Source organism: Bos indicus x Bos taurus, chromosome 18 (assembly GCF_003369695.1).
Source record: "Bos indicus x Bos taurus breed Angus x Brahman F1 hybrid chromosome 18, Bos_hybrid_MaternalHap_v2.0, whole genome shotgun sequence".
In the NCBI taxonomy this organism is placed as follows: domain Eukaryota; kingdom Metazoa; phylum Chordata; class Mammalia; order Artiodactyla; family Bovidae; genus Bos; species Bos indicus x Bos taurus.
The window spans coordinates 934,236-958,479 of record NC_040093.1 but is presented as its reverse complement, the minus strand read 5'-3'; the positions used below and the strand labels follow the sequence as shown (position 1 = coordinate 958,479).

Here is a 24,244-nt window from a genome sequence, read left to right as displayed (position 1 = left end):
TAAAGAGAAGGTATTTGCCCTACTCTTCCCCCACATATACACGCCTCACCCAATCAGCAAATGACCTGCGAGACCCCTATCCCACTCCTTGTACCCTGGACATAAAAGTGGACTAAGAACCCCTGTTCAACGTCAGTTTTCCCTTGAGCTGGCCTGCTGTTGTAACAGTCTCACATTCTAATAAACTTTATTTCCTGCTCATTCTGTCTCCTGTTTGGAAATTCTTTTCCAACCCGCACCCAGACCATGACAGTAATCACTTCTCATCAAAGAGATCAGATTCTGATGACCCCATTTTTTTTTTTTTCTTTTTGGTTGTTCTTTCCACACTTTTATTTATTTAAGTTTGAATAGATTTAAATCCTTGAGGCGTATAGTATCACACAGATTCTATGTCCACTGGTGTTAACAAGAAGGTTGCTTAGGAATTTGGAACAAATCATACCACTGTCTCTGTGAACACGAGATATTTTCCCCCAGATTACTCTGGTTTTGTTGTTTTCCATCAGGTGTTGCGTTGTTGTTCTTTGCTCTGTACACATGAGCACATCTTTTGCCTAGATACTTAGAATTCATTTCAAGCACACATTTTTAAGAAGCCGGAGACTTGGCTTATTTATATTCAGCAAAAACGGCCTTGGATCACAGCCTTCCAGATATATGTGTCCTTTCAGAAGTCTTTTTCCCAGCAGAACTCCACAGCTTCAAGACTATTTAAAGAGAAAGGCTGATGTCCCAAACCTTTATCTCGGGGTTCCGGAATCTTCTTTGCACTTATGGCCCTCACCTTGAGAGTTTACCTGGAGATCCTGGTAAGCTGCGCTCCTAGGTCAGGCATAAAGCCGGAAGAACTACATTACCCAGAGCATTCTGCCCCGCTCGCCTTCGGCGTTAAGCCAATCAGAACTCAGGAGAAATGCACTTCCTATGTGAGCATCGCGTTGGGGCGGGACTTCCGGCATTTTCCAGGTGGCGGTCGTTTTGTAGGCTCTTGGGTGCTATCGCCCAGTCTCAGGTTCCGGAGCGGCGAGTGCAGATCGAGACAGTTCGAGGGCAGACTCCTGCCACCCGAGGCCCAGGAGAGGAACCGCTCTTCCCGCGTCCGCCCGCCTCTCCTGCCCCCGCTCCGCCCACAGAGTCCGATGGCGGCGGCGGCGCTGAGAGGCCCGCCTCAGGTAAACGCTGGTACTCAGGGCCCGCACCGCCCTCATCCCACCCGACACTAAAGCCCCGAGTGTTCACGTGCCGGCAGCTCAGGCGCGGGGGCCAGAACGGTGAGGTGGCTGTGGGGGGGATCTTGTGACTGACTGATGGCTCCTGGGAGAGGGTGACAGGTGGAGGGACCCCACCTGTTAGTGGGAAGTTTGGAGTTAAAATACTTTCATTTCTGGAAGCTGAAAGTCCCTGCATGCCAGACCCAGAGCTTAGGGATCATCTGTCTGCCCACCTGCCTGTTGCTGTGGGTGGACAAAGTAATCAAAGGGACCGTGAGAAGAATGTGCACATCAGAGCCACCAGGCCTGGTATCTCCTCTGAGATGGGGAAATAGGGAGGTGGGTGAGCAGGGTTTGATTGGTGGGTGGATGAACTTGCGGTCCTGTGAAAGAAGCTGATCATGGAACGAATTGTCCCCATCATGGCAGGCCTGTGTGACCTTTGAAGATGTGGCCATTTACTTCTCCCAGGATGAGTGGAGGCTCCTTAATGAGACACAGAGGTTCCTGTATTGTGATGTGATGCTGGAGAACTTTGCACTTACAACGTCCCTGGGTAAGGCCTTCATATTCCTCCCAGTGTCCTCAACTGACCTCTGTCTTTTTCCATCTTTCCCTCTCTCCAGGAGACAGCTCTGTCCATTCCACAGCTGGACCATGGTCTCTGCTTCCTTCCCCCCTTCCTGGCATATGTGCTGTGGGTGTCAGTGCTGAGCTGTGTGCACTGCCCCAAGCACGTGCTCCGGAAGCAGCCCCAACATCTGCTACCCCGAGGCATGCAGGGAAGTGTCTGGGAGTCAGTCTGGCAGTCAGCCTAACAGAGCTCACATTTCCTGCCTTCTCCTTGACTGGATGACTGTCCATATCTATGACACCCTGTGACCCAGATTCTTCTCTTTTCCTCTTTTTTTTTTTTTAAAATTAAGATATAACTGACATAGGGCATATTAGTTTCAGGTATATGACATAAAGATTTGATGTTTGTGTATACTGCAGAATGCTCTCAACAGCAAGTCTGGTTAACATCCATCACCATACAGATTTGCATTTTTTTTCCCCCCTTATGATGAGAACTTTTAATTTTAAGACTTCCTTGTGACTGTCTATATCAGGAATTCTAGACCTTGTCATGGTCGCTATCTATATGGAGGTTTTTCTTGAAAGACCCTGTTTTGAGATTTTGTTGTAATATTCTTTCCTCTCCTGTGGTCTTTTGTTTCTTGAGTTGCTCTGGACCAGTGCTGACATTTCCTGTCTTTCCCTAAGGCCTTGTTTCATTCAGGTCTCGTGTAGTTACGGAAATGGGGAATGTTGGGGGAGCCCTGATTGCTTTACAGTGTGAATAGGGCAAGATGATCTCAAAGAAGGCCTGGCCCTAGTGAGTGTCAAAGGAGGTGAGGGCATGAAAATGAGATTGTGTTTAAATCATACTAGGAACCTACTGTGTGTCCACCAGTGTTTTGTTGCGAGTGACACTGGACACAGATCATCTCAACACTTTCTTCTGCATCTTGACACTTTCTTGATTTGTCATTTCAGTTTCTGACTGGCCCTGCCTTTCTGATCTGCATGCATCACTTTTGTCTCCACTGCACCCTCTGTAGTTCTCCCACAGTGACTTACACTTAATAGACATATTTCAGAGATATTGTGGATTCGTTTCCAGATCACTGCAATAAAGTGAATCACACATTATTTTTTGTTTCCCAGTGCATATAGAAGTTATACCATCCCTTAGTATATTGTGTGCAATAAAATAATGTCTAAAAAACAATACACCTACCTTAATTAAAAAGTACTTTTTTGCCAAAAAATCCTAACCATTGTTTGAGCCTTCAGTGACTCATAGTTGTCACATCAAAGATCATTGATTCACAGAGCACCATAACAACTATAATAATATTGAAATAGTTTGAAAGATTGTGAGAATTACCAGAATGTGACACAGAGACACGAAGTGAGCAAATGCTATAGGGAAATTGGCACCCATAGACTTGCTGAACTTAGCATTGCTACAGATCTCCAATTGGTAAAAAAATGTATCTACAAAAGGCAATAGAGCAAAGTGCAGTGATAATGAGGTATGTCTGTAAAATGAGGTGTGTGCATATTCTTACATAGTCCTTGAACCCAGTTGCTCAGTTCCAGTTGTATTTCCATGGGCCTGGACACTGCCATCCTTCTTCATAGAATGGACATGTTCTCAGCTGACAATATCTTGCTGAAGGTTGTTGGCAGAGGAGTGATTCATTGATCCTGCCTCTCCTCCTCATGTGGCATTCATATTTATGCCCTTTGTTCTGGAAAGTCTCCCTTCTGTGATCTTTAGAGGCATGTCCCTGCAGAGCAGCCCTCCCTTCAGTACCTCATCCTGAAAACACTTACATGGCTTCATTCTCTGGCTTGAATGTATGTGTGTGACATGCCTTTTTGTGGGACTTCCATTTCCCACTGAAGCTCGCATGCACATTATTAGTGTTACTCTGCTTTCAGGTTGTTGGTGTGAAATGGAGGAGGATGAGGTGATACCTTCTGAGCAGAGCCTTTCTGTAGGAGAGTCATAGGTCAGGACTTCTCAGTCCATCCACCCGGAAGATTAATCTCTGTGAGAAATGTATCCCAGTCTTGAAAGGTATTTTGCAGCTGACTGAGTTTCAGGCAGCATATCCTGGGCAGACACCATACTTTGGTGGGTGGTCCAAAGGCTTCTGGTTGAACCCAAACCTTCCCCAGTACCAAGAGCATGGCAGTGGAGAGAAAGTCTTTAAAATGGACATGAACAGGGCCTCGATTGTGACGAGCTGCATATTCTATGTGTTAGGGAAGCCTGTCCCTAGTGAGGAGAGTGGAAAGGACTTCCTAGCTACCTTGGGCCTTCCTCAGCACGAGGCCACTCTCAATGGTGAGAAGCCACCCAGCAGCATTGAGTGTGAGGAGGCCTTGAACAATGGAGAAAGTCATCTGAAGTGGATTGAATACAAGAAAGTTTTTGGCAACACTCATACACTTCACCACCAGAGAGTTTGCACTGGAGAGGGTCTTGATGAGTGTGACAAATGCAGATACAGATCTGTTCAGCACCGTCAAATTCACATTGGAGAGAGGCCTAATGAGTGTAGTAAATGTGGAAAAATCTTTAGCCGTAAAACCCACCTCATTTGACACTGGAGAGTTCACACTGGAGCAAAGCCTTATGAGTGCAGTGACTGTGGGAGATCATTTGGCCAGAAATCTGATCTCATTCAACACCAAAGAGTTCATACTGGAGAAAGGCCTTATGAGTGCAGTGAATGTGGGAATATCCAGAAATCCATCCTCATTAAACACCAGAGAGTTCACACTAATGAAAGGCCTTATAAATGCAGTGAATGTGGGAAGATGTTTAACCAAAGTTCTGGCCTCCTTCGACACAAAAGAGCTCACACTGGAGCAAGGCCTTATGAGTGTGGTGAATGTGGGAAATCATTTATCTGTAAAACCCATCTCATTTGACACTGGAGAGTTCACACTGGTTAGACCTTACGAATGACTTGAATGTGGAAAATCTATTAGTGAGAAATCTCTCCTTGTTCCACACCAAAGAGTTCACACTGGAGAAAAGCCTTATGAGTGCAGTGGGTGTGGGAAATTCTTTAGTCAGAAATCTGTCCTCATTCAACACCAAAGGGTTCACATTGGAGAAAAGCCTTATGAATGCAGTGAATGTGGAAAATCCTTTAGCCGCAAAACCCATCTCATTTGACACCAAACTGCACACTGAAGCAAGGCCTTATAAGTGCAGTGAATGTAAGAAATCTTTTACTCAGTACTCTAGTCTCCTTCGACACAGGAGAGCTCATGTGCCGTGAATGTAGAAAATCCTTTAGCTGCAAATCTAATGTCAGTCAACACCAAAGAATTCACACTGGGGAAAGGCCTTGTATACACATTGAATGTATGCTTTCTCCTTCCTTAGTATAGATGTGGTGGAGGTAAGTGTCTGAGGAACCATCCACCTAAGTTAAATCTCGTCTTGGGATGCCCACAGACTGGAGATTGATTCACTGGAAATTTCACGGTTGTGTGGGAAGCACGTGTGACCTGCCAGGTTCACTGCCAGTTTCTTGGCCAGAAACCATCTCACCTGTAGCATCTGGCGTGTCCTGATGGTTGGCATCAGTCACCACCCTGGTGTGTTCAGAGCAACTGGCCTCTGTACTCTCCCGTGTGTTGGAGGAGGTGATGACTCTCGTCAGCCCTTAAGGAGTCTTCTTTCCCTTTCTTCTGACAAGGCAGGGCCTGGCCCTGAGCGTGTGTTGGCTCAGACTGCTGTCTGGGTCCTGGCAGAGAACTAGCTTTTCTAGGACACGGTTGGCCTCAGGTACTGCTTGTGATGGGGTTTTCCGGCTTTCCAGTCACTGACCCAGAAATTGCCTATTGCATGTTACTCTGATCGGTATGATAATAAAGGCCTTATTGTTTCAGCACCTTAGTCTTGGAAATGCTCTTCACTGTGTGGAATAGTTTGAAAGCACAATAGCACTGTCAACCTGACGGATAAATTACTTTTGTAGTGGAGATCCAAACTTCAGGTGCCTGAGATGGCTGAATATGGCATTCTTGTTTTGTAGTAGTTTGCATTGCTGCCAAGGCCTCCTAGGAAAGACTACTTTGTATTATAATTTTCTGCCTGGATGCCAGAGGTCTGTGGATTCTATTACTGGAGACAACATGAATTTGTTTTTCCTTACTTAAAAGGGATAATGCACAATGTCGAGCTCTGCTGAGGGGAATCTTAATCCCAGTTCTCCTACAAAGGAGCCACGTACCCTGATACCAAGAATTCTGTAGGCTAGTGTCCATGGTTGGAAGACTGCAGGGGCAGGGGAGACCACAGTTGGTATGGAAACATCGGTTACTAGAGAGGGGAGGAGACTGCAGCAAGCTGTGTGGAAGAAGGTACCTCTTCTAAAGATACAGCCACAAATGTTCCAGTGAGTGACTACAGGATGAGTATGTCCAGAAGTCTCAGGACCTCAGGTACGTTTATGTTGTGAAGTCATTGGCAGACGAAATAAGGGGTTGGGGGGATTCTGCTAGGCTTTCTGAGCTGTTCACCTCAAGGCCATTGCTATACAGGCAACAGAAGCAGTGTGGAGACGTACTGTGTCCAGAATGTGGTTTTGTGATCCAGTCAGCAGTCCTCTTGACTCAGTAGGCGATGGCCTTCATTGTTTGCCAGTATTTCCTGCCACTGAGAAGAGATGACACCTCAAGTCTTGAGAATCGAGATAGTGGAGTCATTTTCTGAAGAATCGGGCATTTAGATTTTTATTTGGATTTTTATTATGGAACCAGTTTTTAAACCTCTGTGAAGGTATGGAATAACTTGTACATATTCAGAGTGTACAGTTTGAGAAGTTTTTACCTGTATGCACTTGTGAAACCACTATTATGATAATGAGTATACCTGTCACCTGCATGTTTTCCTCATGCTGTTTTATAGTCTCCTGACTCGCCCTGGCTGTACAGACAACCATTTATGTACATTCCTTTACAATAGATTGTATTTTTAGAATTTTATGATTGATCACGAAATGTTTACATCTTTTTCTGATTTCATCGATCCTATATAGTTACTTTGTGATTCATTAATCATTCATTAAATGTTCATTTAATGAATTAATTGTTCATTAAATATAAATTAATTGTTCATTAATTCATTAAATGTTCCTTATAGGAACATTCTTATTTTTCAGTACTTTTCTCTTCCATGTATAATTGACTGTTCATTCATCTATTTTATTGATATTTGAGTTATTTCTAGTGTTTTCTTGTTGTACAGTCACTCAGTCATGTCCAAATCTTTGCGACCCCATGGACTGCAATGCCAGGCTTCCCTGCCCTTCACCATCTCCTGGAGCTTGCTCAAACTTACGTCCATTGAGTCAGTGATGGCATCCGACCATCTCATCGTCTGTCGTCCCCTTCTCCTCCTGCCTTCTATCTTTCCCAGCATCAGGGTCTTTTCCAATGAGTAGGCTTTTCACATCAGGTGGCCAAAATATTGGCACTTCAGCTTCAGGAACAGTCTTTGCAATGCATAGTCAGGGTTGATTTCCTTTAGGATTGACTGCTTTGATTTTGCAGTCCCAGGGACTCTCAAGAGACTTCTCCAACACCACAGTTCAAAAGCATCCATTCTTCAGCTCTCAGCCTTCTTTGTGATCCAACTCACATCCATACCTGACTCCTGGAAAAACCACAGCTCTGACTATAAGGGCCTTTGTTGGCAAAGTGATGCCTCTGCTTTTTAACATGCTGTCTGGGTTTGTCAGAGCTTTTCTTCCAGGGAGCAAGCGTCTTTTCATTTCATGGCGGCAGTCCCTGCCCGCAGTGATTTTGGAGCCCAAGAAAGTAAAATCTTTCACTGTTTCCATTGTTTCCCCATCTGCTTGCCATGAAGGAATGGGACTGGATACCATGATCTTAGTTTTTTGAATGTTGAGTTTTAAGCCAGCTTTTTCACTCTCCTCTTTCACTTTCATCAAGAGGCTCTTCAGTTCCTCTTTAGTCCAAGGCGCCTGCTCATGTGCCCGCAGCCCAAGAAGTGGGGTCCAGGACGTGAGGTGGTTGTGTGTGGACTAACGGACTGCAAGGCGTGGGACGGACTGATGGGCTGTGTCTGATGGACTGTGATGGCTAGTGGGAAAGGGACCCACAGGCGAAGAGGCTTGGAGGTTGGACTGTGGTGGGAGAATTCGAAAAAACTGGGATCTGTCTTGTACCTGCCTAGAGCAGAAAGTGTGAGGTGGAGTCTCGCCTAGACTGTCAAGCTGAGAGTTTTGTGGGCTCAGACAGTAAAGAATCCGCCTGCAATGTGGGAGACCTGGGTTCAATTCCTGGGTGGGAAAGATTCATCAGATAAGGGAATGGCAACCCACTCTAGTATTCTTGCCTGGAGAATTCCATGGAGGGGGAGCCTGGCAGGCTACAGTCTGTGGGGTCACAAAGAGTTGTACAGGACTGAGCAGTTAACAATTTCACTTTCACTTCTGAGAACCCATTGAGCCATGGAGAGTTGTGAAGAGAAGAAAGACACAGTCTGACTTAGGATTTTGAAAGTTTTCCAAGAGCTACTCAGAGAACAGACTGAAATGGGAGTGATGCCGGCAGTGAGGTGCAGGGAAGGTGAGTCCTTGTCCAGCAAAGCTGCAAAGAGGCAGCTCTGCTGACTGAAGCACACAGTTTAGTCTTTTAACCCGAGGTTATCTGGTCTCCAGGGTTGGTGAGAGGTATAGGGGAGGTTTGAATCCCTTGGAATGCACCTCTATGGCTTGCTTCTACTCACAGATCCCCATGGCTGAAGAATCACTTAATGGAACCTACACAGAGAAGTGGAGGGTATCCCAGGCCCTCACTGGTTTGGATCTCATTCATAGAACCTGAGATTGTGGTGTCCTAGGACTCTTCGCCTGCCATTTTCCAAGCCCTTGGGTCTGGGACCTGGGAGAAATCATCTAGACTCATTCTGAGTTCAGGCCAAAGGATTTTCTGGAGGAATTGCTCTTTCTGCCACCAATGGGAAAAGGTGTACAAGACTATCTCGGGAACACCTACCAGCACGTGCAAGTGCTTGGTTGGGTGGCCACAGCTGTGAACAGGGCACAGATCTTTCTTTTAGGAACAGAGAGCAGGGGGAGAGGAGTCAGTCTTGTAATGTGGTTGCCTGTGAAGTTGGGCATCTGCTGTGGAAGTAACACAGATTTGGAACAGAGGAGGGAGATAACCTTACTTCCAGGCTTCATCGGGTTACAGAGTGGAAAACAGACTTTGGGGGGAGGAAGGCTGACCAGGGAGGAGGCTACTGCAGAAGTCTTGATGCATGGTCATGGGCCAGAGTAGTGGCTGTGGAGGTGGAATAAGTGGTTGGATTCTGGATTCATTATTTGAGATAGGCTGCCCAGATTTTATGATTTTGAGGGTGAGAGAGAGAAAGCTAAGAGTCAGGGTTGATGGTAAAGCTTTGGTCTTGCGACTGAAAGCCTGGAAGCTTCACTAACTTTGAGATACAGATGTTCAGTAGTAAGAGTGATTTTCCTTGGAGATATCAGGAGTTTTTGTTTTTGGCTGGGTTTCCATTCTGAGTTTTTTTTTTTTTTCAGAGAACAAATGAGTGGTGGCCTCAGGTAGGCAGCTGGACAGAAAAGTCTGGGAATCTGGGGTGCAGTTCAGCATGTGTGTGTGAACTCAGTTGCTTCTGACTCTTTGCAACCCCATGAACCGTAGCCCTCCAGGCTCCTCTGTCCATGGAATTTTCCAGGCAGGTGTACTGGGGCAGTTGCTATTTTCTACTCCAGGGTCTCTTCAACAAAGGACTGAACCTGTGTCTCGTTCTTGGCAGGTGGATTCTTTACCACTGAACCACCTGGTAAGCCTGGTAGAGAGTTCAGTTCAGTTCAGTCGCTCAGTCGTGTCCAAGTCTTTGCGACCCCATGAATCGCAGCACGCCAGGCCTCCCTGTCCATCACCAACTCCCGGAGTTCACTCAAACTCATGTCCATCGAGTCGGTGATGCCATCCAGCCATCTCATCCTCTGTTGTCCCCTTTTCCTCCTGCCCTCAATCCCTCCCAGCATCAGAGTCGTTTCCAATGAGTCAACTCTTCACATGAGGTGGCCAAAGTACTGGAGTTTCAGCTTTAGCATCATTCCTTCCAAAGAAATCCCAGGGCTGAGCTCCTTCAGAATGGACTGGTTGGATCTCCTTGAGGTCCAAGGGACTCTCAAGAGTCTTCTCCAACACCGCAGTTCAAAAGCATCAATTCTTTGGCACTGAGCCTTCTTCACAGTCCGACTCTCACATCCATACATGACTACTGGAAAAACCATAGGCTTGACTAGACGGACCTTTGTTGGCAAAGTAATGTCTCTGCTTTTGAATATGCTATCTAGGTAGAGAGTGATAGGTATCTAAAATTCACATATGATTCAGTATGACTAATGTTAAAGCAAGAATTAGGGACAGGTAAGAGGTTTTCAAATGGTTTTGGGATCCATGAGAGGTCATGGGTAGAACTGGATACTGTTTGGTTTTGCCCTATTCTCTGGGGTGAGTCCAGGGAGATGACTGTGGTGTGGGACAAGGAGTTGGCAGTGGCTGCAGGGATGCAGCTGTGGGGGTCTGGAGATGTGAGAGAGGTACATGTGGAGGTAGGAAGCATGAATTGATGGCTCCTGGGCCCTAGGATATATAAGGGTTGGGTGTTGTGAGGCATGATATGGAAGATCCCACGGGAATTGCCTGGCAGGAAGGGATGTTTAGTTGCTCAGTCACGTCTGACTCTTTGCAACCCCATGGTCTGTAGCCTGCCAGGCTCCTCTGTCCATGGGATTTTCCAGGCAAGAATATTGGAGAGGGTTACCATTTCCCTCTCTAGGCAGTGTTCCTGACCCAGGGATCAAACCTGGGTCTCCTGCATTGTAGGGGGATTCTTTGCCAGCTGAGCCACCAGGGAAGCCCTGGCAGGAAGGGATTGAGTCCTGCAGTTCTGTGTCTGAGCATCTCTGATGGCATCTCTTTGCCTTCCTGTGTGTAGTTGTTGAGGGCGGGGCACAGTGATGAGTGGAACCATGAGTGGAGGGCAGTACCGGTGGCTTCAGGTTCTGGTGTCTCATCTGAGGTGGAGAGCCCAAGAGAAACCTGGGTGTGCAGTAGATGTGTGTGGGATGGATTGTGGATCCTCAGGAGAGAGGACCGGCAGTTTCATCTGTCCCCATCGTGACAGGGCAATGTGACTCTGGAGGACGTGACTGTGTATTTTCCTGGGAGGAATGGAGCCTCCTTAATGAGGCTCAGAGGCGCCAGTACCGTGACGTGATGCTGCAGGTCTTTGCACTTATATCCTCACTGGGTAAGGCCTGCACAATCACCCTCTGTGACCTGGGCTAGACTTTGCCTTTCTGCTTTTCCTTAGGGGCTGCTCTGCCCTTCCTGCATGCAAACCATGGGGATTACTCTTTTTCCCTAGTTCCTTGGGTAGATACTCAGCCAGGGCTGAGTTGTTTGCTCTACCCTTTTCTCTCCTTGGAGCGTCAATACCTGCTGTCCTGAAGCCTAGTAGGAAGCTGAATGGATCCCATCTTGTTTGTCCTTTCCGTGGTTGGATCACTTTGCAGACCCATGATTGCTTGGTTTGGCTCCCTTCTTCTCACAGTTCTTTCATACTTGCCTGTGCTGAGAATTGCCATCACTGAGGTGGGCACTACTTAGGTGCACTGCTAAGTCGCTTCAGTCATGCCCGACTCTGTGCGACCCCATAGACGGCAGCCCACGAGGCTCCCCCGTCCCTGAGGTTCTCCAGGCAAGAACACTGGAGTGGGTTGCCATTGGCTTCTCCGATGCAGGAAAGTGAAAAGTGAAAGCAAAGTCGCTGAGTCTTGTCCAACTCTTAGCGACCCCATGGACTGCGGCCCACCAAGCTCCTCCATCCATGGGATTTTCCAGGCAAGAGGACTGGAGTGGGGTGCCATTGCCTTCTCCGACTTAGGTGCACAATGAGCTATTTTCCTGATACCCTCGTCTGAGGTTCTTTAGTAACATTTAGCTTTCTTTTCTATGATCGGTCATGTGATAAGTTTCTCTGGACGGGTACTGGCCACTTATCTGTCTTGCCTTTCCCTCAGGACTTTAGTTTTCTAGGTTCCATGTAGTTGCTCAGCATGGGTTGCAGGGGAGACCTGGATGTCTCACAGAATGGATATCAGTCCTACCATGGCAAGATGGAATACAGAGGCCTGGGCTGGGCGGGGTGAGAACATGACATCAGAGTTCACATCTTACCAGGAACCTGTTTAGACTAGTGTTTTGGAACCATTGCTGGGTACCACACCTCGTTTACATCTTTTCCCTCATTCTTTATACTTGGCCAACTTGTCATTTTAACTCTGACTTTTAGTTCCTGGCTTCACCCAACTTTTCTGCCTCCATCTGTTACCCCTTCCTCTTTACTGCTGGCTTTGTAGATAGACAGACATCTATCTTCTCTGAGGATGCTGTAGTGACTGATACTCTATGAGGATCTGTCTGGTGGCAAAGGTGAGATGACTTCTGCCATAAAACCTGGCAGTGACTTAATTATGGCAAGGGTCCTGAGCAGGTAAAATATAAAACACAGCTCCTGAAGATTCTTCACATACCTGGAACCCATGGCAGATGTATCCTCATAGAGGCTCTCTAGTGCTATCACACTGAGCAGAGAACACATTCCTTGAAGGTCAAAGGCCATTACCTCATGTAGATTTTGTCATGCAGAAAGCTTTTTTTTCCCCACATAAGCAGAATTCCCAAAACTTAAGGTCTGAATTGAGATTTTGGTGTTCAGTCAGAGCATATTGTTAACTGAAGGCTTTCTCATGTTGGCTGTACTCTTGAGGCCTTCATCTAATGTGAAGTTTACGGTGCTGAATGAGGTTGTAGTTTTGGCTAAATGATTTTCCACATTCAACTGCATTGATAAGGTTTTTCTATAGTGTGAATTCTCCAATATAGAGTGAATCTAAATCTTTTTCTAAAGGATTTCCCACATTCCATGCACTCATAAGGCCTTGCTCCTGTGTGAACTCTTTGGTGTTGAATGAGGCTGGAGCTTTGGTTAAAAGATTTCTCACATTCGGAGAAGTGGAAGAAAGTCACATAATTTTTTGGTCTCCCAGCTAAAATAAAAGTTATGTTTATACTGTAGCCTATTGTGTGCAATAGCACTATAATAATTAAAAAAAAAAAAAGGACTGCTTTATTTAAAGTATTGGCATACTTTTTATTTAAAAGATACTTTATTTTTTATAAAAATGCTAACCATCATCTGAGCCTTCAGTGATAAGTCTCTCTTATCCCTAACACAGCTGAAACTCACAAAAACCACTTAAGGCTTCCATCTGTGTTTTTGAAAAAAGGAAATATGAATGGAGTGTGACTGGACTCAGTGACATTTGGCTGGATCATTGAAAAAGCAAGAGTTCCAGAAAAACATCTATTTCTGCTTTATTGACTATGCCAAAGCCTTTTGACTGTGTGGATCACAATAAACTGTGGAAAATTCTGAAAGAGATGGGAATACCAGACCACCTGACCTGCCTCTTGAGAAACCTGAATGCAGGTCAGGAAGCAACAGTTAGAACTGGACATGAAACAACAGACCGGTTCCAAGTTGGGAAAGGAGTATGTCAAGGCTGTATATTGTCACCCTGCTTATTTAACTTATAAGCAGAGTACATCGTGAGAAACGCTGGGCGGGAAGAAGTACACGCTGGAATCAAGATTGCTGGGAGAAATATCAATAACCTCAGATATGCAGATGACACCACCCTTATGGCAGAAAGTGAAGAGGAACTAAAAAGCCTCTTGATGAAAGTGAAAGAGGAGGGTGAAAAAGTTGGCTTAAAGCTCAACATTCAGAAAACGAAGATCATGGCATCTGGTCCCATCACTTCATGGGAAATAGATGGGGAAACAATGGAAACAGTGTCAGACTTTATTTTTGGGAGCTCCAAAATCACTGCAGATGGTGATTGCAGCCATGAAATTCAAAGACGCTTACTCCTTGGAAGGAAAGTTATGACCAACCTAGATTGCATATTGAAAAGCAGAGACATTACTTTGTCAACAAAGGTCCATCTAGTCAAGGCTATGGTTTTTCCAGTGGTCATGTATGGATGTGAGAGTTGGACTGTGAAGAGAGCTGAGCGCCGAAGAATGGATGCTTTTGAACTGTGGCGTTGGAGAAGACTCTTGAGAGTCCCTTGGACTGCAAGGAGATCAGTCCTGGGTGTTCATTGGCAGGACTGATGCTAAAGCTGAAACTCCAATAATTTGGCCACCTCATGCGACGAGATGACTGATTGGAAAAGACCCTGATGCTGGGAGGGATTGGGGGCAGGAGGAGATGGGGAAGACAGAGGATGAGATGGTTGGATGGCATCACTAACTCGATGGACATGAGTTTGAGTGAACTCGGGGAGTTGGTGGTGATGGACAGGGAGGCCTGGCCTGCTGTGATTCATGGGGTCGCAAAGAGTCGGACATGACTGAGGGACTGAACTGAACTGAATTTAGAGCTTTGGGGAAAATCTGAGAAGACATTTCTAAACGTTTCTTCCATCCCTACAGATGGTAGGTATCCCTACATGGTAGCTGTTGTGCGGGCTTCTAAAGAGTGAAGCCCCTCCCCATCCTCGGAGCCAAGGCCGCAAGGGCGTCTTCGAATTGCTGCAACGGTTGTCTCAGCGGAAACTACATTAACCAGATGCCTCTGCGCCACAGAGCGGCACTGCTAAACGGTGTTTCTGTACGTGCGAGGTCGTCTGGGAGGGACTTCCGGCGTCTTTCTCGCGGCGGACATCTTATCGGTCCTAGGTCGACCTGTCTGAGTAGAGCCTGGGCATCTGTGGTCCAGTTTAGAAGTGACAGAAAGCGAGAAGGCGCGGGAGGAGACACTGTTCTCGCTGCAGAGGCTCGGCGGTGGCAACTCTCGCGAGGCTTCCGCCACCACGCCGACCGACAGCGGTGCGCGGTCCGACGTGAGATCCCTCCGGACTCTGTGGTCCTGACTGACGGCGGCGGCAGCAGTGGACCCGTGTAGGTGGGTGCTGCGTTCCCCGGATCTTGGCGCGTGGCGACCCCCACCTCAGAATCGTGGGACCCTGAATGAGTGGTGTTTATCGAGGTCTTTGTGATCTAGGGTCCGGGGCGTTTGTGGGTGGAGCCACCATTTCTGACGGCTTTTGTGTTGGGGCGTGGAAGAGTGTTACCCGCCCAGCAGGAGCAACGCCTTGGGACTGCGACTGAGCCGGGAGCCTTCGGGGAGCGTGGGTGTTCACATCCTCGGGGAGCAGAGGGGGTGAGTGGTAGTCGTTCCTGGAATGGAGTTGAGGCGAGTACAAGTACAACGTCCTCAGCCCTGCAGGGATATGATCTGATCAGAAGTTTTTAAAAGGATGCCAAAGCTTAGGGGAAGACAAACTAGGGTGGGATGGAGGTGACGAGGATGGAGGCAGGCACACCGGTAAGGAGACTGTAAACTCCAGGAATGTGTGGAGGCTGTTCCAGAACAGTGGCAGGAAGGGTTGGGAGTGGCTAAGTCGTTACATTCTGGAGAGATTTTAAAGATAGAACTAAGATTTTTCTGCTGCGTCAAATATGACTAAGTGAAAAAAGAGTGTGAAAGACTACCCAAGTTTTGTTTTGTTTTTCTCCTGAATATCTGAAAGAATCAAAGTGGGTAGATTGGAACAGGGAGTACCATTCGTGGGGGCAGATAAGAACATGGCAGGGACACGAACATGATAAATCCATAGTGTCTCACAGTGGAGGCGTCACAGGGGCATCTGGTAGTGCTGGTCCAGAGTTATGCAGAGCAAGCTAGGCTGGAGACCTCTGAGGAATGAGGTCTCAGGTCAAAGCCTGGCGATGAGATTTAGCGGGAGAATGTTAAGGATGTTACTTTATGTGGTCCCTGAGGCGAGAGATTAGAGTACAGGGAAGAAGAGGGGGGCATCCCTGAGGTTTCCTCCAGAAAGGAGAAGTCTTGGAACGGGTTCTGGCTGGTGTAAGCAGAAGGAGAGGGCCATAGGGTGTTAGGACCTGACCTGAGTTGGAGAGCAAGGTGTGAGGTGCTATAAATTTGCCACCCTGTGGACTCAGCATGCCCCTCCGTGGCACAGAGGAGAAGTCAGCCAGGCTAGTGGATCAGCCTCACCCTATTTCAGGGCACTGGTACATCAGTTCCCCAGCTCCTCAGGTGAGAAGAGGTGAAGAGCCAACAGCATGCTCACCGATACATACCTGGCAGATTGGTTTGGTGAGAGGACCTAGTGTATACTTGGCAAGTATACGTAAGTAGACAGTTATAAATTAAAGGTTTTAAAAACTCAGAACCTATTACTTCATTTGCACTGAAAATATGCAAACTGTTAAGCATATGCAGTAAAAGTTAATTCCAAGGTTGATGTCTACTAAATTGGTGTGTACTAACACATCTGAGGGAGAAGGCAATGGCACCCCACTCCAGTTCTGTTGCCTGGAAAATCCCATGGACGGAGGAGCCTGGTAGGCTGCAGTCCATGGGGTCACTAAGAGTCGGAGACGACTGAGCGACTTCACTTTCACTTTCCGATTTCATGCATTGGAGAAGGAAATGGCAACCCACTCCAGTGTTCTTGCCTGGAGAATCCCATGGACGGAGAAGCCTGGTAGGCTGCAGTCCATGGGGTCGCACAGAGTCGGACATGACTGAAGCGACTTAGCAGCAGCAGCAACAACACATCTGATACAAACAGCCCTATTAGGTGGATATCGTCATTATCCCTGCTTTATACATGAGAATACAGAGAGCTTGGGTTATGGTCACATAGCTGGTAGGAGGCAGCACTAAGGTCTGAGTATATAAAGTTAGACAACTTGAAATCATTCTCACCAAAGGGCAGAGCAGGGATGAGGCAAACAGTTAAGTCTGTGAGACCCCAGTGGAGTAACCTAGCATTCCCAGATCCTTCTTCCTACCAGGCTGCTGTAGTGACAGAAATGATTATTATCGTTGCATAAATGAGTGCAAAGTGTGCCAGTCCTGTCAGCCTAGCCCACCCCTCCGTGTTCTTGGTGACCTATATGGCAAATAGTGGGGTCTTGGGAAGTCTAACCTACCCTTCTGCCTGCCATTGGGTTTGCAGACCCTTGTAGCCCCAGAGGTCTTGTGCTCTGAAAACTGGTCTGGAATTATGTCAAAGGGTTTCCATTTCCAGCAAGCAATGTGGTGAACTGTGGAGCAGTATCCCAGGCATGGGAATCAGCCTGTGCAGATACATCACTTAAGACTGAACAGGTTGTGTTCAGGGAACTTAAGGTCTCCATTATGTTTGGTGATCAGAAAACAGGGGACAGGATTCAGCTCTGGACTGGGAACCTTTGGAGCTGGGCTTCTTTTTTGAAAGTGGTGGGAGCTATGAAAAGTTTGGAGCAGAGAAGAGAGTGATCCGATTTTGTTCTTAACAGGATATCTCTGGCTGTACAGTGAAGAAAAGACTATGGGGGTATAGGAAAGGGGACTGTTGATGATGGCTGGGCCAGAGTGGTGACTACAGAGATGAGAGACAAGTGCTTGGATTCTGGTGGGTTTTGTTTTGTTTTTTAAAGTAGAACCAACCAGATTTTCTGATGTGGAAGGTGTGAGAAAGAAGGGGAAGAGTCACAGATGACTCCACAATTTTTTTTGCCTGAGAAGATGTAAGGGGGAAAAAAAGCCTCAATTGAATTTGTGAAGTTGCTGGTGAGAGTAACTTTCAGAGGTAGTATCAGGGGTTAGGTTTTAATCATGTTGAATCTGTGATGTTCCAAAGACATCTGAATTGAGGTATCAAGTGGACAGCTGGACCCATGGGTATGGAGTTCAGAGGTGGGATTCAAGTTGGAGACATTCACAAGATGACAGCCAGTAACTGACTAGGGTAGAGTCGTGTATCAGGTTTAGAGAGAGAACCTTTATGTCATGAGGGTCTGGAAAGGAGGTGGGGACAGTGGAGTGGAAGGAAGAGTTACCTTCAAGGCAAGAAAAGGGAGACTAGTGTCCATGGTGAGTAAGGAAAATGGGATGTGGCAGTTGAGGGAGTTTTCTAGGGAGAAAGTGGACATGAGATGAATGCTGGGGTAAAGCAGTAAAGGAGATGAGGTGAAAGTGAGACCAAAGTCAGTGCTTCTTCCCCTGTCCCTGTGCTTCTCAGGTTTTTGTGACCTTTGTGGGCACTGGCAAGTTTCAGTCAAGCTGATGGGTTAGTTCAGGGCTAAATTGGGTCAGCTGACAGAGCCACTGTACTTGGGTGGAAGGCCAGCGGGTGTGGGCTTTGAAGGAGGACTTAGTGTAAGTGTGAACCCTGTGATTGATGAGGGTATAGTATCCCAAACATGCTGTAGCAAGGTGGGAAAGGGCTGGCTTTATCTGATAATCTGCACATGGCTCTGGACTGCTGAAGGTGAATTTAGGAAGGAAGAATTTAAAGCTGTGTTTGGATATACCTATGGCAGTTGGGGCCAGAGGTGATCCTGGATGCAGTGACCAAGCATTCTCTGGATGCTGTGTGCAGGTTTACACAAGGGAGGTACTTGTGTTGTAAGCCTTCTTAGGTAACATGGAAGTGTGGTCTAAAGAGTGACATGCCCTTTGAGGTGCAATCTGAAGTCACGGCCTGGGGGCTTTGGTACTGAGGGCTCTAGAAGGAATGCGAGGCTCAGATTTGTGTATGAGGGGCATCATCCCTGGATTCCATGGGAACTAGCTGGCAGTGAAGGGTTGGTCCCTTCTTGCTAGGCCCAGACTATACAGTGCCTGTCCGCTTACTTGCTCTAGGCTGGACAGGGTGGTTGATGGGAAATGAGAGAGGAGGTGTCAGTTACCCAGGGCCTGCTGTCTTGCTTTGAGTTGGGGAGCCTGGGAGGAAAGTGAATGGCAGGTAGGCCAGGAACCCTGGGAGAGGCTGCCCTTTTACTCAGTTGTCCACTTCATGCAGGAGCACTTGACCTTGAGGATCTGTGTATTTTTCCTGGGAGCAATGGGGCTTCTTGATAAGGCTCTGAGACACTCACATCATGGTGCAGCGCCTTCTGCGCTTTGCTCTTACGGTTTTCCTGGGTAAGGCCTTGCATCACCCAGTTTTACATGTTCTCCCCTTCCCCTTTTCCCCCTAGAGGTTGTGATTTCCTTCCTGTAACTGGACCAGGGGCGCTCCCTCACATAGATCGTCTGGGTGCCAGGGCTCGACTGTGTGTGCTGCCTTCTCCATTCCCTGTGCTAACCTGCGCCCTCTGGCACTGAGACTGTGGACTTCTAACCACTTGACCACCAGGGAATTCCCTATTTCTTCCCAGCTTCTGTTGCCCAAAATTGCCGGGAAGGTTGAGAGTCCCGTGGTCAACCTAGTGGATACTACCCCACCCGGCCTCTCCCTGGGCGGTGGCTCTGTTTTCATTTAGGGCACCTCTGTGCTTCCCTGGTGGCCCAGCTAGTAAAGAACCCACCTGCGATATGGGAGTCCTAGGTTCGATCCCTGGGTGGGGAAGATCCCTTGAGAAGGGAACAGCTATCCATTTCACTACTCCGGCTTAGAGAATTCCACGGATTGTATAGTCCATGGGGTTGCAAAGAGTTGGACGCGACTGAGCGACTTTCACGTTCACGTGCTCCAGATTATGTTCACTTCCTTTGATTGTCATTCCTTTGGGCACACCTCTGTCATGAAATATAGTCAGTCACTGCTTGTGGGGCCCACTGGGTTGTTGCTTTAAGACATTCATTTTGTAATATTTAGTTTTCTTTTTCTCACCCGTGGGTGGACTCCCCTGGCCAGTGCTTTCCTTCTCACTTGCCTTGTCTTTCCTCTGTGACTAGTGTGTTCTAGATCCTCTGTAGAACTGAGAGGTTGTGACTCAGCTCTGAGAGGTAATAACTGAAGTCACAACAGAAGGAGCTTGGACAGGTCCTGGTGGGTGGGAGCCTGGAAGGAGTGTAACTTCAAGGATGGGTTCACATAGCACTAGAAACCTGTCCTGTGCCCACTACTCTTTGGTGCCCAGGCTACAGGCCATACCTTATTTCTCTTTTCCTCCCCATTCTGGACACTTTACTTGTCATTTCTATTCTGATCTGTGGCCCAGGGCTGCCCACCCCACTCACCAGTGTTCTCTACTGCTTCCTCTGTGGTACTTTCTCTTTTGGACAGTGTTCATGTGTCTTGAGACACAAGCATATCCTTAGAATAGTTTTTGAATACCAATTACTTACTTTAGGTCAGATTTTCTGGGCCTAGACACATATTTCTGGACAGTGGTCCCCTCTCAGTCGTGCCAAGACCCTTCTGAAAGTCATTTGCTTGTTGTGAGTTGGAGATCTTGCCTGCCTCGTCTCCCTGAGCCACACCCCATCCCTATGTCTTTGCTGTTGTGAAGCCTTCCCTATCCTGTGACCCATAGAGAGTCCATTACTGCACAGCAGCTTTCTTTAACCTGACCCTAAATCTATTGTCCTGGCAACAACTCTATGGACTCAGTCATGGCTATGCTGGGGACACATTTGTGATGAGGGTGTCCACTCCCACTGAAGTCAACATGCTGTTCAGTGACAATTTTCTGCTTTCAGGTTGTTGGCACGGAGTGGACAAGGAAGAGGCAGCTTCTGAGCAGAGTGTTTCTGTAGCAGTGTCACACATTCATGCTTCCAGGGCAGATTCATTGACTCAGATGGCTCATCCTTGTAACCTATGTGGCCCAACCTTGAAAGATGTTTTGCACCTGGACGAACACAGAGAAACACGCCATGGACTGAAACCTTACACATGTGGGGCGTGTGGGAGGCAATTCTGGTTCAGTGCGAACTTTGACCAGCCTCAGAAGCTGTATGATGTAGAGAAACTCCTAAGAGGTGACAAAGGCAAGACATCATTTGTTACTAACTATAGAGCTTGTGAAGAACCTCTGCTGTCAGAGAAGCCCTTTGCATATAAGGAGGAGCAGAAGAAATTCCAGGCCAGTTTGGGTAGTCACCAGCAAAAGGCTACCCCCAGCAACAGGAAGACACGGAGTCCTGAGAGTGGGCTGGCTTTGCACATTGGACAGATGCATTACAAGTGCATTGAATGTGGGAAAGCTTTCAGCCGCAAGGACACGCTCGTTCAGCACCAGAGAATCCACACTGGAGAAAAGCCTTATGAGTGCAGTGAATGTGGGAAAGCTTTCAGCCGCAAAGCCACACTTGTCCAGCACCAGAGAATCCATACAGGAGAAAAGCCTTACGAGTGCAGTGAATGTGGAAAAGCCTTTAGCCGCAAAGACAACCTTACTCAGCACAAAAGAGTTCACACCGGAGAGATGCCTTATAAGTGTGGTGAGTGTGGCAAATACTTTAGCCATCACTCCAACCTAATTGTACACCAGAGAGTTCACAATGGAGCAAGGCCTTACAAGTGCAATGATTGTGGGAAAGTCTTCAGACACAAATCCACACTTGTTCAGCATGAGAGTATCCATACTGGAGAAAATCCTTATGTTTGCAGTGACTGTGGAAAATCCTTTGGCCACAAATATACCCTCATTAAACACCAGAGAATTCATACTGAGGCAAGGCCTTTTGAGTGCATTGAATGTGGGAAATTCTTTAGTCGAAGCTCTGACTTTATTGCACACCAGAGAGTTCACACAGGTGAAAGGCCTTTTGTGTGCAGCAAATGCGGGAAAGATTTCATCAGAACCTCCCACCTTGTTCGGCACCAAAAAGTTCACACTGGAGAGAGGCCATATGAATGCAATGAGTGTGGGAAATCATATAGCTTAAGCTCCCACCTCATTAGGCACCAGAAAGTTCATGCTGCAGGAAGGCTTTAGGAGTGCTTTTAACACAGCAGGACTCACGGGAAGAGCTCTGTGACTTCCTGTAGAGAGGGAGACGTCAAATCATGTGTTGAACCGTGTATGTCTAGACACTGCCAGTTGAGAGAGAGTTTATGAACGCCATGTACAGGGGAAGCTTTCAGAAGCTATGTTGCACTTTCAGACCTGCTCGGGTCCCTTGCTGAATTTTTTAGGATCGATGCCTGTGGCTGAAAACATCTCAACTCTACCAGCTTAGTTACTCTAATATCCTCAGGGGAGGCAGAACTTTGTAGTCTCTCTCTAGTCCCTGGAGGGAATTGTAAGAAACCTGAGTTCCAGAATTCCCTGGTGGTCCAATGGTTAGAACTCTATGCTCCTTCTGAGGGCCTGGGTTCAATCACTTGTTGAGGAAATAAAATCCCACAAGCTGTGTGGCCATAAATAAGTAAATGGAAACCTGAGTTAAATGGGGGTCCTTGTTTGCTCCCCTCTGACTGGCAAAGGTGTGGGCATGACCCATCTTGAGCCAAGAGGATCTGAGCTGTGTTCTGGTAACAGAGAAGGTTTACTTTCTTCATGGACATTGTTGGTTTCACTCTCATGTGATTCTTGTAACATTTTTCCAGCTCCAAGTCACCCAACCTGGATAATTATTTGCCTCATGTTGCTCTGGTTTGTGTGATAATAAATACCTTATTATTTAAACCACGTTTAACCATGGAGGTTCTTTTTATTGGAGTGGTTTGGAAACTATTAGGCTCTGCCAAACTGAGGAGGTAAACAGTGTTTGTAGGGGCTTTCAACTTTGGGTGCCTCAAGTGGAACAGCAGGTTGGCAAAGAACACTTCGCATTGCTGACAAAAGCTTAACAGGTGAAAATTCAGGGCTTTGTGGGCCTGATTTTATCTGGATTTCAGAGTTATTAGAAGGTCCAGACGTTAACTTGAGGAGGGTGCTGTTGTTGGAACAGTCTGCAGTGTATTTTGGAGTAGCGTGGCTTGCGTGCTTTGCTTCCACCATCTCACCTAATGGCTCCACACGCTCTGCCTACACCCAACTCTCCTGCAGAATCAAGGGTTCTGACCCCTCTGCCCTGGTGGCCAAGATTACTTCTCACACCCACTACTCTGCCTTGGGCCCCAGCTGGCATCTCCCTGCTTCTGCAGGCCCCTATGCCCAAGTCTCCAGTGCCTCAAATCCTGGCCCTGCTGCAAAGTCACTCCATCATCCTGTGTCATAGAGGAAACACTGAAATAAGTGTAGCTATATTAAGTCTAGAGTGAGAGAAGGTAGTCCAGTTGAACCTAGAATTTGTGGACATCCTCAGGTGGTGATATATGGGGGTGTTTGTGAGAGACAGGTGTGTGTAGTACCAATGTATACCTAATTCAGGGTGAATTCTAGGGAAGACATTTTCTTTTCTGGGCATTTTGAATGATTCCCTAGGAACAAGAGGCCCATACTTGGGCAAATGCTGAAGTTTTCTCATCAGAAAAAAAGCTCTGACGTGACAGTTTGTGACAGTTTCATTCTCTAGCTTTCCTTTTTTTCTGCACCTGGCAAAGACCCTTGTTTATTTGTTTCCTGTTTTCTGGCCAGTTTTCTTTATCTTTGTTTCCAACTGTTCAGTGAGTCTTAGGAAAATCAGAAGTAGCTCCTGGGACACTTGGCTTTCCAGAAGGGAAACAGGAGTAGAGCAGTGTGATTTGTCCATTTAGAGACACAGCTCAGGGTACATGAGGCCAGTGTGACTAGGATTCAGGTGGCATAGTAAGGAGAGGAGGGAGCTAGAGATGAGGGGTACAGAGAAAGGGGAGGAGCAAAGAACTGAGCAAAGACGACGCTGATTCCCTGGTGGCCAGTGGTTAGGATTCCGGGCTTTCACTGCAGTCCCTGGTGGAACTGACATCTCGCATGCTGCAGGGCACAGCCAGAAAGTAGAAAAGTGCTGTGTAATATGAAAAGCAGATGAGATAATATGGAAGGAAAAAAATCAGTGAATTTAAAGACATAGAAATTATGCACAATAAATCACATAGTGAAAAAATAACAGCAATAGTGACTTGTAGGAAAACGCCACATGATCTAGCATACATGTGTTTGGAAGGCCAGAAGCAAGAGCATAACAAGAAAGAAAGAAGGAAGGAAGGAAAGGAGAAGAGCTGAGACATTTCCCTATTTGTTTAAAAAGCAGACAGCAACCATCAGAAGATAGGAAGGTCAAGGAATCCTCTAGATCAGAAGAAACATGGCCTTACTAACATCTTAATTTCAGACCTCTAGCTTCCACAGTTACGAGAGCATAAAATAGTGTTTAAGCCACTCAGTTTGTGGGGCCTAATCTAGCTGCCACCTTTTGCCTTATTAACATTTAGAGAACTTTAAGGGCCACAAAGAATTTTCACAAAAATAAACAATATTCTAGGCCATAAAAATATCAATAAATATAAAATTAAAACCATTAAGATAGATACTCTAAGCACAGGAGAATTAAACTAGAATTCATGAAAGAACACTGCTAGAAAAACTCCCTGGTTTAACATATTTGGAAGTTAAAACAATTTTTTTCTTTTTTTTTGGCTATGCCATGTACCATGCAAGATTTTAGTTCCCTGACCAGGGATTGAACCTATGCCCTCTTG

General features: G+C 46.8%; 1 protein-coding gene and 1 pseudogene across 3 annotated transcripts; both read left to right on the top strand.

Annotated features, from left to right (window-relative positions):
- Positions 1-943: 943 nt before the first annotated feature.
- Positions 944-22,317, top strand: LOC113875546 (zinc finger protein 134-like). 3 transcript variants are annotated; one of them, XR_003506275.1, is made up of 4 exons: positions 944-1,175; positions 1,644-1,770; positions 13,097-14,832; positions 20,374-22,317. XR_003506275.1 is itself a non-coding variant. In XM_027514042.1 (3 exons), the coding sequence occupies exons 1-3, from the start codon at positions 1,143-1,145 to the stop codon at positions 21,612-21,614; spliced, it is 1,401 nt and encodes a 466-aa protein (XP_027369843.1). In that variant the 5' UTR covers positions 959-1,142; the 3' UTR covers positions 21,615-22,317. The 3 variants fall into 3 exon arrangements, 2 of the variants coding, with proteins under 2 accessions (XP_027369843.1, XP_027369844.1); XM_027514042.1 differs by lacking the exon at positions 13,097-14,832 and having other exon boundaries at positions 959-1,175; XM_027514043.1 differs by lacking the exons at positions 944-1,175; positions 1,644-1,770 and having other exon boundaries at positions 14,235-14,832.
- Positions 1,777-6,813, top strand: LOC113875551 (annotated as a pseudogene).
- Positions 22,318-24,244: the final 1,927 nt, after the last annotated feature.

Coding starts and splice junctions, on each gene's coding strand:
- LOC113875546 (XM_027514042.1), top strand. CDS start 1,143: ATGGCGGCGGCGGCGCTGAGAGGCCCGCCTCAG. Junction 1,176..1,643: donor CGCTGAGAGGCCCGCCTCAG/GTAAACGCTGGT, acceptor CCATCATGGCAG/GCCTGTGTGACCTTTGAAGA. Junction 1,771..20,373: donor TGCACTTACAACGTCCCTGG/GTAAGGCCTTCA, acceptor TTCTGCTTTCAG/GTTGTTGGCACGGAGTGGAC.